This window comes from Castor canadensis, chromosome 1 (genome assembly GCF_047511655.1).
Source record: "Castor canadensis chromosome 1, mCasCan1.hap1v2, whole genome shotgun sequence".
NCBI classification, from domain to species: Eukaryota; Metazoa; Chordata; class Mammalia; order Rodentia; family Castoridae; genus Castor; species Castor canadensis.
In genome coordinates, this window is record NC_133386.1 from 113,601,434 (window position 1) to 113,619,675 (window position 18,242).

An 18,242-nucleotide genomic window follows, 5' to 3' on the forward strand; every position below is an offset into this window, starting at 1 on the left:
ACTTTCTCAAGAGAAGAAATTCAAATGGCCAAAAAGCACATGAAAAAATGCTCACCATCTCTAGCAATAAAGGAAATGCACACTAAGATTCCACCTCACCGGTTAGAATGGCCATCATTAGCAACACCACCACCAACAGGTGTTGGCGAGGATGTGGGGAAAAAGGAACCCTCGTACACTGTTGGTGGGAATGTAATCTAGTACAACCACTCCGGAAAAAAATTTGGAGGCTACTTAAAAAGGTAAACATTGATCTACTATTTGATCCAGCAATACCACTTTTGGGGATATACCCAAAAGACTGTGACACAGGTTACTCCAGAGGCACCTGCACACCCATGTTTATTGCAGCACTATTCACAATAGCCAAGTTATGGAAACAGCCAAGATGCCCCAGCACTGACGAATGGATTAAGAAAATGTGGTATCTATACACAATGGAATTTTATGCCGCCATGAAGAAGAATGAAATGTTATCATTCGCTGGTAAATGGATGGAATTGGAGAACATTATTCTGAGTGAGGTTAGCCTGGCATAACAGACCAAAAATCGTATGTTCTCCTTCATATGTGGACATTAGATCAAGGACAAACACAACAAGGGGATTGGACTATGAGCACATGATAAAAGCGAGAGCACACAAGGAAGGGGTGAGGATAGGTAAGACACCTAAAAAACTAGCTAGCATTTGTTGCCCTTAACGCAGAGAAACTAAAGCAGATACCTTAAAGCAACTGAGGCCAATAGGAAAAGGGGACCAGGTACTAGAGAAAAGGTTAGATCAAAAGGAATTAACCTAGAAGGTAACACCCATGCACAGGAAATCAATGTGAGTCAATGCCCTGTATAGCTATCCTTATCTCAACCAGCAAAAACCCTTGTTCCTTCCTATTATTGCTTATACTCTCTCTACAACAAAATTAGAAGTAAGGATAAAATAGTTTCTGCTGGGTATTGGGGGGGGAGAAGGAGGGGGCGGAGTGGGTGGTAAGGGAGGGGGTGGGGGCAGGGGGGAGAAATGACCCAAGCCTTGTATGCACATATGAATAATAAAATAATTTAAAAAAAAGACTTGGGGATTAGATGACAGTACTGTATGAATGTAAAACGCACAACTTTTGATAATTTTATTGTGTTATGTAAGCACTCTAACCCTTGAGTCATGCCTGGACCAATAATTGGTAAAGCGAGATAAAACATATGGAAGCTCAAAAAAAAAATGAATGAGGACCTGGAAACCTTGTGTTCTCAAATGTGGGGCAGAGGGACAGAGAACAGCAGATGCTCGCACAGAAAGAAGCTTGAGGGTGAATCCATACATAACGTGGTAGCATGGGAGATGACGAGCTGGCTCAGGACTAAGAAATAATACTCACAGTTTAAGTGGCAGAAGATATTGGCGTGGAATGTCTTAGGGAATTGGAAGTCTGCTCAGATAGTGACTTCAAAAAGTGTATTGTAGGATGGGTAGGGAAGAGAGTGTGGCCAAGGATGGACCAATTGCATAAAGAAATGGTAGTAAGTAGCTGAATGTTTGGAGGTAGGAGATAATAAAACTGAGAATGAGAGAGAAAAACCACAGAATGTCTCAAGCAGAGGAGTAAAATATAAATAATTCTTTCACTGTTAGGAAGTCAGCAATGGCCAATTTTGATGGATACTTTAGAATTTTCCTAATGATTACAAGAAACAGAAAGACAAAAAAAGTATTTGGATAAATGATCTATTACATCTACAATGTTAAGGTTACCTAAAAACAAATTCTAGACTACTGCTTGGTAGGTGATTATGATCGGTGCTATAGTTTGGACATTAAATGTCTCCCAAAGGTTTGGTGCATAGGGTGGCACTGCTGGGAAGTTGCTGAACCCTAGGGATGTGAGCAGGGTGAGAAGCCTTGAAGTCAATGGGGGTGTGACTTGTTTCCTGGTCATGAAGTGAGTGGCTTTATTCTATCACATATTTCTAACATCAAGTTCTGCCCTACCATAGGCCCAAAGCAATAGGGTCAACCAATAGTGGACTAGAATTCCAAAACTATAAGCAAAATAAACCTTTTATATCTTTATAAACTGATTATTTCAGGTGTTTTGTTATAGTGATGGAAAGCTAATACATCAAGTTACCAGTGAAGAATCAGAAGGAGTTACCCTCCCAAGCCTCTCACTGAGGTTATTAGATTGCTTAACCTTTCATGATATCCTCTATCTCTAACCCAGGATTCCCGGGAGTTACGAGGCATGGGGACAGAGGCAGGTGTATGGTTAGCAGGTCTGCTTTTAGGCATGGGGTCTGTATGTGACTGTGTTACCATGCACTAGTGATAACTACTATCATTCTGCTGCAGAACCAAAGTGCACTCCAGCGCGGTGAGGTATCTGCGTCATTACTGAATCTACTCATGAGAATTACTTACTAAGAGAAAGTATGAACTGACTTACACGTGTGACAGAATGCCAGCTTTCTAATCCTATCCCTGCCGATTCAGCACTTACACAATCCACAGGAAAATTAAAAGTAATTCTCCAGCTGGCACTGTCTTTGGTACATTCTGAGTTCCTGTAAGAGCTTCTGATTTTCATCTTGTAGCTTGTTCCTGCTTAGTGCTATTTCACTCACAGCTGACTTTAATTTTTCAATGATGAATTCATCTCTTTCTTTGGTTTCACAACTGGAATCCGCTTCACAAACCAAATGAGGCATTTCAGAGCTGCTGTCTTCAGTGCACTGTTTTTTACCATTTAGTTGAGTTTGGTAATTTTGCACCTGTTTCTGAGAAATATGAGAACTGAATGAATTAAGTGAAGAACATTATATTTAAACTTACACAGAATAAAAGAATGAAAGAATCAATAAAATATCTTTTTTTGGTGGTACTGGAGTGTGAACTCAGGGCCTTGGGCTTATTAGGCAGGTGCTCTACCACTTAAGCTACACCTCCAGTTCTTTAAGTATGTTTTGTAACAATGGAGTTGGGCTTGAAGAATGCAGTGCTGTTTGTTCCAAAAATCTCAATTTCAGGCAGTACAAAATGTATTTTTATAATCTTACTGCTAAATTGTAGAGTAGGGAAGGGTAGAAAAGAGAGGTAGAAAAATCTTACTAAGCAAGAAAGAAAATCTAGAAGCTGCCAAAAGAAAAGATTTATGAATTCAATTATGCTCTAGTTGAAAAATGTCTTTATGACCAAAAATAAGCAAAACAGAATCAAATGAATTGTAGGGAAAAAGTTTGCTAACACACATAAAAAGGTTTAATGATTCCTTATGTATACTACTTCCACACATCAATAAGAAGTACAAATGCCACAAAAGGAAAACAAGCAGAGCATGAACAGACCACGCAGAAGAGAAGTTTTTGTGAGTTTTTGAGACAGGGTCTCACTATGTTGCTCAGGATGGCTTCAACCTTGTGATCCTCTGATCTCTGCCTCCTGAGTGGTAGGATTATAGGCGTGAACTACCATGCCCAAATGAAGACATACAGTGGAATTTTTAATAGCATCATGCTTTCAGACGTGTAGACTATATTTGTCATTAGAGATTACAAGTGTTGGTGATTGTACCCACCAGTGGACTTACTCTGGTTATTTTCCTTACATTTATGTTTCAATTTGTAAATAAATTACATGCTGAATGGCAAAGATGGCAATATTTAGCCTCTATTTTTTCTAATTTAGAGAAAAGTGTTAGATAATTTACCTGAAATTGATTACCTTTTTCAGACAGTAGTTTTTGTTGAGCATCTAAAGAAACCAGGTGCGTCTGATATAGTATCTCTTGCTTGTCCCATTCTCTTGATTTTGCTCTAAATTCCTTTGAAAAGTGGGGAGACAAACACAAATTGAAGAACATTATTCATTTAAAGGGCTCCTTTCATTTGTGTGTCTGGGTCCTGAGGGAGAAAAAGTAAGTTCACTCTTTAACCTAGTAGGAAAACAGCTAAGCAAAAATGTATCAAATCAGCATGTTGGATCTGTGACTACGACTGAGCATCCCTTATCTGAAATGCTGGGACTAGAGTGTTTCAGATTCTGGAATATTTGCCTGCACACAATGAGACACCTTAGAGATGCAACCCAAGCTGAAACACAAAATTCATTTGTTTCCCACGTACCTTACACACACTAGCTCGAAGCTAATTTTATACAATATTTTTAGTGTGCCTGTGTTTTGACTGTAACTTATATGAGATCAGGTGTGGAATCTTCCACCTGTGGCATTATGCCAATATTCAATAAGGTTTGGGATTGTGGGGCTTTTGGAATTTCAAATATTACCCTGCAAGATGTAAAATTTGCAGGACTTCTAAAGAGAAAACCCAGGACTTCCTACAAAGTTTCTGCAATAGTGTAGCTTAAGGGCTATGATCCCAGACCTTAGTTTTCTCTGGTATTAAAGATATTTGGGGCAGAAATACAGTTAATGGAAGAGTATGATGGGATACATGAAACGGGACCAAGACAACTAGACAGGAGGAAAGACAAAGGGCAGATCTGGGGTGCAATATGAAAAGTAAGAGAAAGGCCAGACCAAAAGTTCCTAAAAGTCTCTAATCTTTGTCATTGAAAGGTGGAAAACCATTACCAGACAATAAGTAGGATAAATAGGATTGTTGGCTGGGGATGGTGGTGCTGCAGTTTAGGGTTTGAGAAGAATGAAAGAAATTGAGACCTCTATCTCAACAAATATGTCAGGCATAGTGCCTCACAGCTGTAGACCAAGCTATGTAGGAGGCATACATAGGAATATTGCTGTCTGAAGCCAACCCAGGCAAAAAGTGAGACCCTATTCAAAAAACTAACTAAAGCCGGTAAGGGCAGGGGATGTGGCTCAAGGGGTAGAGCACCTGCCTAGCAAGCGCAAGGCTCTGAGTTCAAACCCCAGTACTGCCAATAGATAGACAGACAGACAGCAGCACTATCTATCTATAGGTGGGAAGCCCTGCTGAAGTCAGACTATAGGATTTTATGGTAGAATCCATGAGCCACTCATAACCTGCAGCGGGGATATTAAAGCATATAGCTGAAGGGGGTGCTGTTTCTCGCACTCCCTCCCTTGCTGGAGCGAGGCTTTCTCTCGTGCTCCTTGGTTATTTCTGGACCTAACTGGGTTTAACTGGGGGCGACTGGAGATTTGAGAAAAGACACAGGATAGAGAGACAGACAGAAAGCTGGGGTCAGGTGTGTTGTACACTCGGCTGGAAATGCACAACCCTCATTGCTTCTTTTCTCTATCTTGATTTTTTAAGGCCTTACTTCTTGTAGTTCTTTAAAATCTTGCTTCTAAAGTCTTCTTTAAAACCTTGCTTAAAACCTCTTTCCTTAGGCTCCCACTGTCCCATGTTTGCTCTTAGCTTATCTTTAGCTTAATTGCCCTTCAAGTCTTTTGCCCCCAGGCTTGCACTATCCCATCTCTCTCAAAGCCTCAGTGCTCAAACTTGCAAACCAGCAGCCACAAAACTGCACATACCTAACTCTTAAGGTCTCGTCCTTAAGACTTGCACTGTGCACTGTCCCATGTTCTCTTTGGCTTTTCTTTAGCTCTCCTAAGGTCTATGTATGAAGTTCTTTCTCAGCCTTGCTTTCTGTTAAAGTTCTGTTAAAGTTTTGGGTGCAGACTTTCTATCAACCCCTCTTTAGCATTTTCCCTTCAACAACTCTTTTCCCTTCAGCAATTTTTCCCTTCAATAATTCTTTTCCCTTCCAAAAGCTTCCTTCACCAAAAGGCCCAAAGTAAAAGCTTCCTCCCAGTATTCAAAAGCGAAAAGCCCCCCAAAGCAAAAAGCCAAAAGCCAAGCAAAAAGTCCAAAAGCCCAAAGTAAAGCCCCAAAAAGCAAAAGCCCCTCTTCCTCCTTTAGGGGTCTTTTAAAGCAGAAAACTGGGTGGAGCCACAGGAAGGGGTGTGACATTGCAACAGGAGAAACGTGTGTTCCTGCTTCTCTGAACGCAACTTAGGAGATGAAGCTCTTCTGCCTTTCCCTGTTTCATGGCAGGGGCTGTGCCTATCTCTGCCTACATGTAAAAGAAATTAACTGCATCTTGATTTGCTTATGTCCAGTTCTCATAGGCTTTAATCTGCTCCCCACATATAGGGAAGGAAAAGAGTCGGTGTTTGTTTTCTAAGCTGGAAAGTTAAAAAGCTGAGAATAAGGGCATCTGTGACACAGCAAACTAAGATTTCAGACATTCTGGGTGAAATAGAGCAACTTAATTGGAGTTGCGCTATGCCTTTAAAGAAAACCCTGAAACGTCAAGTCCTGCTCTGAACACTATTGTGAGGCTACCTTAGGATTTAAGTGCCTAAGAGTTAAATGGCCATTAAAAGATTTATTAGATATGTGCTGTAACTGACCCCAGGGGTGTCCTTCAATTTCACTCAACAGCTGCAGTTTCTTTGAACGTTTTTCGGCTCTCCCAAAATACTGATATATATAAAAGATGCATAAATCAAAGTGATGTTTTAATTCATGAAGTGCTGGAAGGGAGGAAACTGTACTCAACAGAGGATGGTTGGCAATGGTGTTTGTTACCACCATGTGCACGCCCCCGCATGCACTAGAAACTGACACCTCAGTGCCCCCCATGAAATCAATCTTTATGACGCCTGAAGAAACTAAGAAAACATATCTCACCTCTAATTTTTGGCTCAAATTGCTCAGTTCAAACGGCATGTCTTCTCTGTGAGGAAATTCTTTTCGGTGAGCTTTGTCTTGCTTCATCTGATGTAATCTCAGTTTTTCAAAGTTGCTTGTTAGCTTAGAAAACTGTAATAGAAAAACACTAACATTTTACTATCAGCATTTCTTTCTAGCTTGAGCTCACCATGCTTCTTCTTGTGTATCTCTGAAAATTTAAGGCATGATGACAAAGTTCAATAAAGCTTAACTGTTCCAATTAGTGAGACAGAACCGTTTATTAAAATTAAATTACTGAAGCTGAACAGGATTTGGCCTTGATGTAAATTTGGGACTTCATTGACTTCACACTTAAATAACGATTCACTTGATAAATGTTTTGTTCAGTTTTGTCTCAACCATATATAGCAAAGTTCACAATTAAAACATTTTTTTCTTACTTTTATTTAGTGCCATCTTGTGTTGACAATTTTAATTTTGGCAACTCAATATATAAAATAACCAGCTTAAGACAACATAGAAAAAAATGATGACGATGAAGCCAAGGAGGAGAGAGAGACTCAATGTGTCTGCTGCATTTCCTCCATTGCACTGGGTAGACACGTGGGCAGGTGAGCTACCTCTTGGTTTTCATCATTTAACTATCTTGTAAACAGTGGCTAATTAAAAATAATAAAATAACCAGCATAGACCTTAACTAAGAAATTGAATAGTTGATGTAAAAGGTAACACTTCTATAAGCAGCACTGAGGAAATTTCCATATATCTGCTTCCAAATGTATTTTAGTTATACTTTTTATGCTGAAATAGCTACAGGTTCCAAGGAAGTTGCAAAGTTACACAGAGAGGTTCTGGGCCCATTTCACAAGTTTCTCCACATGTGTACATCTTAATGAACTACCGTACATTATCAAACCCAACAATTTGAAATCGGTCCTATATCTGTGTGTATACCCTCGGCCATTTATCACGCGTAGAGCTGAGCGACCACAATCACACCAAGATACAGAACTCAGGCCAGAGGTGTAGCTCAGGGGCACAGCTTACATGAGGTCAGGGGCACCAAGAGAGAGAAAGAGAGAGAGAGAGGGAGAGATAGTGAGAGAGAGATTCACAGAACTATTCTATCATCACAAAGGTCAATCTCCTGCTACCTGCTGAGAGCCACACACATCCCCCTCGTCCTCCTGCTCCTAGTTTCTGGTAACCAGTAATGTCTTTCCATTTTGGTAACTGTCATCTTGGGAATATTATAAAATAGTACATAATGTGTATATGACCCTCTGCGATTGGAGCTTTTCATTCGGCTTAATGTCCTCAAGGTCCACGCCCATATCATTAGTGATTCCTCTTTAGTGCTGAGTATTTCATTGTATGAATGCATCACAGTGTGTTTAACCATTTACATACTGAGACTTTGTTTCCAGCTTTTGCCTATTACAAATAAAGTTATGAATAATTGTGTCTACTTTATCTGATATTAAAGTAGCTACTTTTGCATTTTTTGCCTCATATGATTTCTTATGAAATGTATTTCACTTACCCTAAAATTTACCTGAACAGATTCCATTGCATGTATATACCACGGTTTGTTTACCATTCATCAGTTGTTGGGCATTTGAGTTCTTTCACTTCAGGGAAAGTATGAAGAAGCTGCTATGAACATTTACATGCAAGTTTTTGTGTGGCTATGTGCTTTCATTCCTCATGAATTTATACTTAGGAGTGGAACTGCTGCATTCTATAGGAACTCTAACTTTTGCAGAATCTGCTGAACTGTTTTCCCGAGGGGCGCCCCACTTCATATACCTGCTCACGATGTACTGGGTTGCAGTTTCCCCGTATCCTCATCAACACTTGATAGTGTTTTTATTACAGCCTTCCCCAAGGTGTGCGGGGGGCTTCTCACTGTGGCTCTGATTTATGTTTCCCTAATGACTAGTGGTGTTCAGTAGTTTTGCATGTGCTTATTGACCATCCATGTATCTTATTGGAGAGCTGTCTATTCAAATCTGTCTTTTTATTGTTGATCAGTGAGCTATGGCTTGGATTTGGTCAGAGTGTGTCCCACATACAAAAGCTCATTGCCGAGAATTGGTTCTCAGTGTGTGCTGTTGAGAGGTGGCGGAGCCTTTAGCAGGTAGTGCCTAACAGGCGATCTTGTCATTGGGTTGCTATACTTGGAAGGCATTATTGTAGTTTCATCAGACCCTTGTTACTTTCTGAGAGAGTGGGCTGTTATAAAAAGAGCAAGTCTGACTCCTGAGTCTCTCTAGCTTCCTGTCTTGACATGTGATTACGCTCATACAAATTCTCACCACTGTCATGTCATCAACTGTATTCTAACAGTCAGAGGAGCCCCCACGAGGGGCCAAACAGGGAGGTTATGGGGTTTTCTGATCTAGGACTTTCAGTCTCCAAAACTGTGAGCTACATTAAACCTCTTAAAAATGCTTGGCCTCAGGTATTTTATCATAGCAACAGAAAATGAATACAAGCAGTGAATGTTATTTTTATATTATACACGATTTACAAATATTTTTTCCATTCTGTATGCTGTTTTTCATTCTGCAGATGGTGCTCTTTGAAGCTTGAAAAATTCTGATAGTCAAGTTTATCTAATATTTTTGTTGTTTGTGAATACCTAAGTAACCATTGCCTAATCCAAGGTCACAAAGGTTTGCTCCCATGTTTTCCTCTACAAATTTTATAGACTTAGCTTTTGCATTTTTATCAAGGTTTAAGGCAAGGGCCCAACCTAATTCTTTAGCATGTGGATATCTTGTTGTCCCTGTGCATTTGTTGAAAAGACTTGTCTTTTTCCACTGAATCATCCTGGAACCACTTGTGTTTTCTCTTAATATTTGCATGCATATTTTTCAATCTTTTTACTTACAGCTTGCCTATTTAACTATAGTTGAAGTGAGTGTCTGGAACAGAGCATAGAGTTGGGTCATTTAAAAAATTTACTCCTCTATTACTTTATTTTAATTGGTTTATTTAGACAATTTCTATTTAATGTAATTATTGATTTGTTAAGTTTAAGCTTGACTTTCTTGTTTTGTTTTCTGTTTTTTCTGCAGTTTGGGATTTCTGTTTTCACATTCTTCTTTTCCTTGGACTTTATTGTGATGTACATCTTTCTGTAGTTTTAGCGGTTGTCTTGGTATTACACGGTACTTACGTGATTTATCGCAGTCTACTGGCATTGGTATTTTCTCAATTCAAATGTAGAAATCTGACTGTTCTTTATCCTTCCAATTTATAACATAATTGTCCTAAGTATTTCCTCTACACACATTATAGACATTGTTATGCATTTTTTGGTGGTACTGGTGTTTGAACTCAGGACCACATGCTAGGCATGTTCTCTACCACTTAAAGTCACTCTGCCAGCCCATTATAGTTTTTTTAAGCCAGCAATTTAGAAAATTAAAGAACAGAAGGCAAGTTTATTGCCATTTATTCTTGTTTTCACTTTGTCCTGTTTTCTTTTTCATTTCTGATGTCTCAAGATTCCTTCTTTATCATTTCTTTTCTGTAAAGAGAACTTCCTTTTAGCCATTGTTTTAGGATAAGTCTTCTGGTGACAAATGCTCTCAGTTTTACTTCTTTTGACAATGTCTTGATTTCTCCTTCATTCCTAAAGGATATTTTTGCTGAACATAGCATTCTTGGTTGATAATTCTGTTTTTCAGCTCTTGAAATACATTGTGCCACTTCCTTGGCCTCCATGATTTGGGATGTGAAATCTATGCGCATAAGTAAGATGTCATTTCTCTCTTGCTGCCTCCAAGGCTTATTATTTGTTTTTGTTTTGGGAACTTTGACTGTAGTGTGTTTGCCATACATTTCCTTGGGTTTATCCTGTTGGAGGTTGACTCAGCGTCTTGAATCTACAGGTTTCCATTTTTGCCAAATTTTGGAACTTTATAGGCATTATTTCAATACTTTTTTTACCCCCTTTCTCCTCTCCTTCTGGGATTCGATGACATGAATTTTAGTCTTTCTATTGCTCACATCAGGCAATTTCTCTTGTACTATCTATGAAGTAATGGATCTTTTCCTTTTCTTCTCTATCTTACTTCTGAGCCCTTCCACTGAATTTTTGGATTATTGTATTTTTCAGTTAGAAAGTATCATTTCTTTTCTAGAGTTTTCTAATTTTTCCCTAATTTCAAGCATGTTTTTAATTGCTCATTGAAGCATTTTTATAATATCTGCTTTAAAGTCCTCATCTTTCATTTACTTCTTACATCTGTGCTACCTTGGCACTGGCATCTGTTGGTTATGCTTTCTCATTAAAGATCTTCCTGTTTCTTGCTATCATAATAGACCTCCTACTGAAACATGGACATTTGGGGATATTATGTCATGAGACTCTGAGTTTTAATTAAATATTGTGTTTTAGCAGGCCTTTTCTGACAAATCTTGGCAGGGAAAATGGAGGGCCGTCTCGTTACTGCCACATGGCAGTGGAGGTCCAGAGCTTAACTTGCCTTCAGTTGGTACCCAGGGGCAGGTGCTCCTTATTGCCACTGAGTAGGAGTTTGGCCTCCCCACAGGTCTTTGGCTGACATTGCTGTAAGTGGAGGGGCATGGATGCCTTGTCACTGCTTCTCACGTGGCTTTCAGTGATACTGTAGTGGAGGTGGGGAATGGCCTTGTTACTACTATGCTGTGGAGACTCTCCACAAGGCTTCCTCTGATACCACCTTAGAGAGTAAGGGGAGAGGCAGCTCATTACAAAATGGCTGGCATATAAACCCAGGCTCCACATGGTTCTCACTGATCCCATTGGCTAGGGAAGGCCTTGTCTCCCTACCCAGTCTTCCAGGCACCTCTCAAGCGGAGGGCCTGGGCTACCTTGTTCTAGCTTGGAGAGGGTGGAAGTCCACTGCTAAATTGGTGGAGGTGGGGTTATATTTTTTTCTGTGGTGTTTGGCTGGAGCAGAGTGGTTATTATCTACAAATGTTTTATCTTTTTAGACATCTCCTTCCTGGTCTTTTGGTTAGAGACAACAGACCTTCTTTAGGGCTCTTTTTGTGAATTTGTTTGTACCTACTGATGTGTCTCGGTTGCTTACTTCTGTGTTAAGCAGTCTGGAGTGTGTGAAACAAACAAAAAAAAAAATCCCAGTGAACTCACCCCCGTGTCATTGTTTTGGTTCCTAAGGTTCCTAAACAGTCTGTCCCTTCTTTCCACTTTCTACTGTCTTCTTATGTTGTTTAATAAATAATGTCTAGGATTTTTAACTGCATTTAGTAGGAAGATAGAGAAAAGTACATCTAGTTGTCTTTTCAGAAGCAGAAGTCTAAATACAAGTATACATTGTATTTGATATTTATTTCTGTTACTGATTTATTTATGTTATCTGTAGGGAAAAACAAAGTTGATTGACTTAAAATTTTAAATGCATGAAACTTGGCCAGGAAAAAACTGTATGTAGTTTAATAATCCAACCTGCAGTTTAGTGGCAGTTAACTGAATTGCAGGTGAAATGTCTAGAAAGATTAAGCTAGTCTCAGAAGATCATACCAATTAAGTGACATCCAATGCTTTATATTCCAGTCTTAATGGATGAATCTCTTCCCTGAAAATGTACTTATAGAGGAGCACTAACTACTTTGGGCTTCTTTATCTAGATTCTCACATGTGAAATCTTCGCAGTCCAAGAAAAGTTGGTTATAAAGTGTAATTTCATAACCAAACCATATTCCCCATTTTGATTCACTTACTAGGTTAAGCAACGATACAGCATCTGCATCTGAGATGCTCAGGTGATTACTGTCCTGTGTGATATCTGAAGGAGAGGAGGTGACCTTGCCAGCACAGTGGGAAGCTACAGGGATGAGTAAGACAGAAATCAGTATCTGTCACGTGCTGCAGCACAAGCATGGTCACCTATGAACTACCCCACCAAGTACAGCCAGTTTTATTCTTTCAATTACCTATTTCATAACAGCAAACTTACATATTTTAAACTGCTGTAGAGTTAAGGGCATTTCTGTTAGGTAGCAATAATCACAAAAGCTAATTGTTTTTTGTTGTTGTCATATAGCTATGGATTATAATTTAATTAATAAGTAAGTCTACGGAGAAACAGAAAGCTGTTTATCTAGCAGTGTAATAACAGCGAAGGGCACAGAAGACAGATGGAGCTAACAATCTAGTAAGAGAGAAAAAATCAGCATACATAAAATAGCAAAAGACAGGGTTGAATGTGATTAAAATACAAAGACTTTTGCTTGCATTGAAAACAAGCAGCTTAAATAAAATTAAGACAGTTTTACAGGCCAAAGTATACATCAATGCATAATATTAAATTTTAATACGTTTTCTTACTTGAGCTTTTAGGGCTTGTAGTTGTCCTTCATAATTCTGAGTCATAGCCAAATTACATTTTTCTAGACTGTCCAACTTCTGTCGAAGTAATCCCACCTACATGAAAAATCAAATTTAATTTTGGTTTTTCTAAATTTTGCCTGACAAAATCAGAAAATGTACAGAAGAGAAGCACAATACAAATAAAACCATGTGCCAAACCAAGAATAAATATTTGTGCTGTGGTTCTTAAAATTGCTATCAATAATTAAATTCACAAAATCCAAACACCACTAGCACTATTCTTCGAGGTACGCATTAGGACAGTGCATGTGGCTGCTGAACAAAAGATCCTTATCACTAACACGTTTTAAATGAAGAGTTAGAATTTACTTTGCACTATCTTTTGGGGAAGCTGTGCCATCCTCACTCAGGCAAAACTTCTACTAGCATAATTCATATTTGTTTTTCTTTTTAGGCTCCACTGTCTGCAAGGCCAGCTCTGCTTTAGTGGGTACCATGAAGAACAGTTGTTAAGGATTTGGCTTATTGAATTTGTCTACTTAATTATAGGGAAGCCATGTGTTTACATGCCTGTGTCATTACGGAATAGAAGTGAGAGAAAAAGTCCTTGCATATGCCAGGACTGGTGGCCTGCCTTGATTGTGAGGGGAAACTAGATAACAATGACTGAAGCAACCAGGAACATAGCTAGCAATGCCAAAAACTAAGTTCCACCAAAAAGCCAATAAAGGTAGAAATATGGCTGATAAGTATGTTAACTGATGATGTTTTAATATATGATTAGTAAACATTTCTCTTATGCCTCATCCAAAAGAAAAATCCAGAGACATGAAGTCCATGTTAACTAAGCCCGATGATTTTCCAGGACTCTGTAGGTCAGAGAGCTTTCACTCATTCTTCTAGAGGCAGCAGACTGGCAGTGACCAGCCCTGCAGCGGCTGGGGGCACTCCCTCAGTGGGCGCTTCAGGCACACACGCACACACATTTTCCAAGTCTGGTCTCCTTTGTTCTACAATCACTTCTTTCTTTTTTAAATACTGCCTATCTATTTTCTTGTTATTTATATGGTACTGGGGTTTGAACTCAGGACCTTGCACTTGCTAGGTAAGTGCTCTACCATTGAGCCATGCCCCAGCTCCTACAATCAATTCTTGACATCTAATTTTCAGGAAATATTCTTCTACCGGATCAGAAGAGGTAAATAATGCCTTGAACTCTGCTCTAACAAAGACATGGTTTTGTCTACTTTCGACCACTTCTTTGTTTCTATAGCAGTAAAATAATTCAAACAATATTTGTTTCACATGTATATTAAATGTTTACTTTTGTAGATGGCACACACACTATAGCTCTGTCTTTACCAGTAAATGTCTATGGACTGATTTGATATCATACCTGTAATATACTACTGGCTGACGGAATTTTAAGTGATAAATGTTTAATGCTGATGCCTAAGAAAAGTATCCATAGTGGAAAACGTAGCCTGGTGGGTAAACACCATTTGAGAGAGTCTGACAGGCTGTACTTCATTCACACAGGTAGTTGGTACCTCTTGGCCTTTCTGATCCAAGCACGTCTGTGCATTTGCCAGCTCTTGATCGCGAAGGTCCAGTCGTGTCTCCAAAGCCCGCATCTTCCTTTCCCAGTCCAATTTTTTGTTGCTTACCATAATGTCAATTTGTTCCATTAGTTCCTGAAGCTCAGCCTCTCAAGGGGACGCTCTAGCAATTATAGAAAAGCAGAATACATTTTAAAAGAATGAAATGTGAGGGCAAGAAAAACTACTATACTTCATAGCTTGGTCATTTCCTCAAATTGTTCAATTATTTAGGAAAAAGTCCAAAAGCTAGATACTAATTTTTAAAATTAAAACTAAAAGTAATTTCAGAACTAATAGTGTACATACACTTAATTTTAAAAAATAACCTTTTTTATTTTTATTTTTTTTGTCTTAAATTAAGGTCATAACTTTTGATATGTTATTTTAATAAAATAATTACTTGTGTCAGAAGTAACAAGTAATCAAAGACTCACTGATTTATGGAGAGTTTCTGGTTATACTCACTGCATATCAATTATACATTAATCTGTGTAATTGTTAGAATGCTATGTCACTTTGAACATATAGGTATAACTTATATGTTTTTTAAACATCATCACAAAAATAAAAACTAGAAAGTGCAATATGTTATATGCCAATGGTCATGGTCACATGTACATTCCACAGTAACATCTGATAATGAAATGAGAACAGTGTTATAATACTTTGCAAACTATCAAAACTATCTTTCTTTTGAGACCTCAAGTGGATCAATTATATTAAGTATTTGACTAATAAGTTCCAGATTCATTAGTAAGAATTTCCACAATGAATTCATGCAAAATACCTGATTGTTTTTTCATAAAGGGACAATAATTTTTTAAAAAAGCAGTCTGATGATATACTTTTATGCAATCATGAGTAAATTCCAAATTCTACAGGGCCAGAAAAGGAATCTAATAGGTACTATAACTGCTTACTATAGGTATTAACTATATCTATAACCTTTTTTTTAGAGTGGGCTAATTGTAGGGAATATGCTAATTCTGAAAAAATGATTAAGCTTTAGTATAAGGATTAATGCTCTTACAAGTAAGTACATGTGTACTGACCCGCATCATAACTGGGGGAGGACTGACAGAAGCAAAATGGGTGTCAGTCATGCCTGTGAGGGACAGGAAAGCAAGTCTAATCTAAGTAGGACCAGATCCCAGAGGACAAGTGGGCTACAGTGCTGCTCCTCAAAGAGGGGAACTCAGTGGGCTGTCTGTTAGAGGATATCGTTTGGACATGGGCATCACAGCCTAAGTTTAAGGCATTGGGCACTAAAAGCCACATGGGTGACAACATCTGGGTCTAAGGAGGTCACAGAGAGGACTCCAGAAAGGAAAGCGGGCAAGAAGACAGACTGCTAGGTGCTCCCAGTGCAGGGTTCTCCTTCAAACAAGTGGAGACCTTCCCTAGGGAGCTGGACATGTGAGGGACACACCAACGCCCACATTAGGTAAGTGGGTCATTTCAGTGCTGATGATCATGCTTCTAGTATATTTATGTAGCAGGGAGGGTAAGAGGAAGAGGCAGGTGTAAAAGGACATCGCCTCCATTTACTTTTACTAAATCAGAACTTTAGGGCTAATGAAAGATCATTTAGCAATTTGAAAAACAGAGGCCAAGAATATACAGCTAATTGGTGGAGAGGTCAGATCCAAGGAAGTTCCTTGCCATCTTACATGCCCTCCCATGTAGTACACAGTAAAAGATGCTTGAAAAAAAGAGTACAAGTTCACTCAATTGCAGTATGGGTTAGAAAGAGATGTCATAACTCAACGACTGCGAATCTTCAGCATCACTCTAAACACCCAGAGCTGACCTAACAAGGGATGTTGATTTAGCTCTGATATCAGAGAGGTTTTAAGTTGACAGTACCATGCTGAAATCCTCTATAGTAGTCCTGGACTAAGGCCCAAAGTCTCTTGCAATTTATACTTAAAAACTCAAAACAAATCTGAGGAAAAAAGTGTACTAATTCCTCAATAAATAACTTGATTGAATTTTAATTGGAGTTATGATGTAAAGAAAAAAAGCAGAACCATGGCCTTATGGTTTCACACCATTTTTCTTTTTCAAAATAACATGTAAAGGAATTTTGTTTTTCTGCTTGTGTAAGCTCTAAGAAAAAAAGGACTATATTAGTCCAGTTCATCACTCTTACCAGAGCCTCGCACCCTGCTCCAGCACTTAGTGGATGCTCAGTATGTGCTGAAGAATAAATGAGTTCCTTTTATTGCTATCTCCTTGGCTTACAGGAATACACCATGTTCACAGAATTAAAATATAGGCCCCAAATAGTATGGGAATTATGCACTTAGATGAACGAATGTTTATTTTCTGGTTATGGCTATTGTATGCAAAATTTACATGAACTCTCTGCATCACACCACTTGAACCATTCCCTATCCCTATTTTTGCTTTTAGTTATTTTCCAGATAGGGTCCTCCATTTCTTCCTGGGACCACAATCCTTCTACCTATCTGCCTTCTGTGTAGCTAGGATTGCAAGCATGCATCAGTATGCCTGGCTTATTTGTTGAGATGGGATCTTGCTAATTTTTTTTTGCCCCAGCTGGCTTTGTACCATGTTCCTTCTGACCTCTGTCTCCCAAGTAGCTGGGATTATAGATGAGTGCCAGTAAACCTGGCCTTTTCTCACAAATATTTCTTTAAACAATCATCTATCATATACAACTGATGAGATTTAGTATGATAGGACTCTGATGCATGCCAAGGTTTGTGATCTTTTACAACTTCACTACAAAGAGGTCACCCACCTGGTATGTGTTCTCCCATTAATATGCAACTATTATCTGAGACTGTCTCTAGGTAGCAATGAGTTTCTCTTTTATACTAAAGAGAACCTAGGACCACCTACTAGTGCTAATTCCATCTAATGAGACCGTTCAAGCCTTTTCAACAGAGTAGATCTTAAAGTACTTGAATACAGTCATCAGTGTCCTGAAGACTTTTCTGTGTACCTTGTCTTCTGCATTTCAATGCTAAAGTCTGAATGTGCAGATGAACCATCAGTGAAGTCCACAGCACTTATCCCAGAGCAGTCAAGATGTTGGAACAATTGGAGGAGGACAACTCGGTTCCCCAAACCAATCTCACAGGCTGCCCTGCTCTGGGGATCCCTGTCTCCAGCTTCCCTATCCCAATGGCTCCTGATCACTGTAGACCTGAGGCTTTCCTTTTCCCTATTCAAAGCCTTCCCACTCCCCTGACTGTCATGGAGTTTCTGCAAATGAAGAGGATAGTGGGGGATTCCCTTTTAGGTAAGCTCTGAAGAAACAGTCTTTGTTTATTCTCATAAACAATGAGATATTATTTGTAAAAGTCTTTATTCCTTTGACTGTTCCTAGAGCCTTTTTCTAGAGGTAATCACTAGCAGTTCATCTGTCTCATTATCATTAATATTTGCTGCTAAATTTTGTGAGTTTTAAAATAAAATTTAAAAAGGCTTGGTTTAGTCTTCACATAGCTGGGAATTGATATTTTTTGTTTGTTTGCTACTTCCTTTAGTGAAATGCAAACTCACTTTCTGCCGAGTGTTTTTCCTCTACTTCTTCTCATGGATCTTTACAACATCCCCATAAAGTTAGGTATTATTATTTCAATTTTAGAAAAGTTGATTGAGGAGTTAAAAAAGAAGAAAAAAG

General features: G+C 38.8%; 1 protein-coding gene and 1 pseudogene across 3 annotated transcripts in view; both read right to left on the reverse strand.

Annotated features, from left to right (window-relative positions):
* LOC109679001 (deuterosome assembly protein 1-like) overlaps positions 1-18,242 on the reverse strand; it is a 569,124-nt pseudogene that overhangs the window by 46,945 nt on the left and 503,937 nt on the right.
* Positions 1-18,242, reverse strand: part of LOC109679004 (deuterosome assembly protein 1-like) — a 37,013-nt gene that overhangs the window by 12,229 nt on the left and 6,542 nt on the right. Inside the window, exons 2-6 of one of the 3 annotated variants that reach the window (XM_074041090.1) lie at positions 14,537-14,708; positions 12,984-13,079; positions 6,635-6,766; positions 3,703-3,816; positions 2,497-2,773 (exon numbers count right to left, since the gene is read on the reverse strand). In XM_074041090.1, coding sequence (XP_073897191.1) covers positions 2,513-2,773; positions 3,703-3,816; positions 6,635-6,766; positions 12,984-13,079; positions 14,537-14,674 — 741 coding nt within the window. In that variant the 5' untranslated portion in view covers positions 14,675-14,708 and the 3' untranslated portion in view covers positions 2,497-2,512. Of the gene's footprint in view, positions 1-2,496; positions 2,774-3,702; positions 3,817-6,634; positions 6,767-12,983; positions 13,080-14,536; positions 14,709-18,242 lie in introns of those variants that run through there. The other 2 variants (XM_074041586.1, XM_074042205.1) reach the window with 2 other exon arrangements.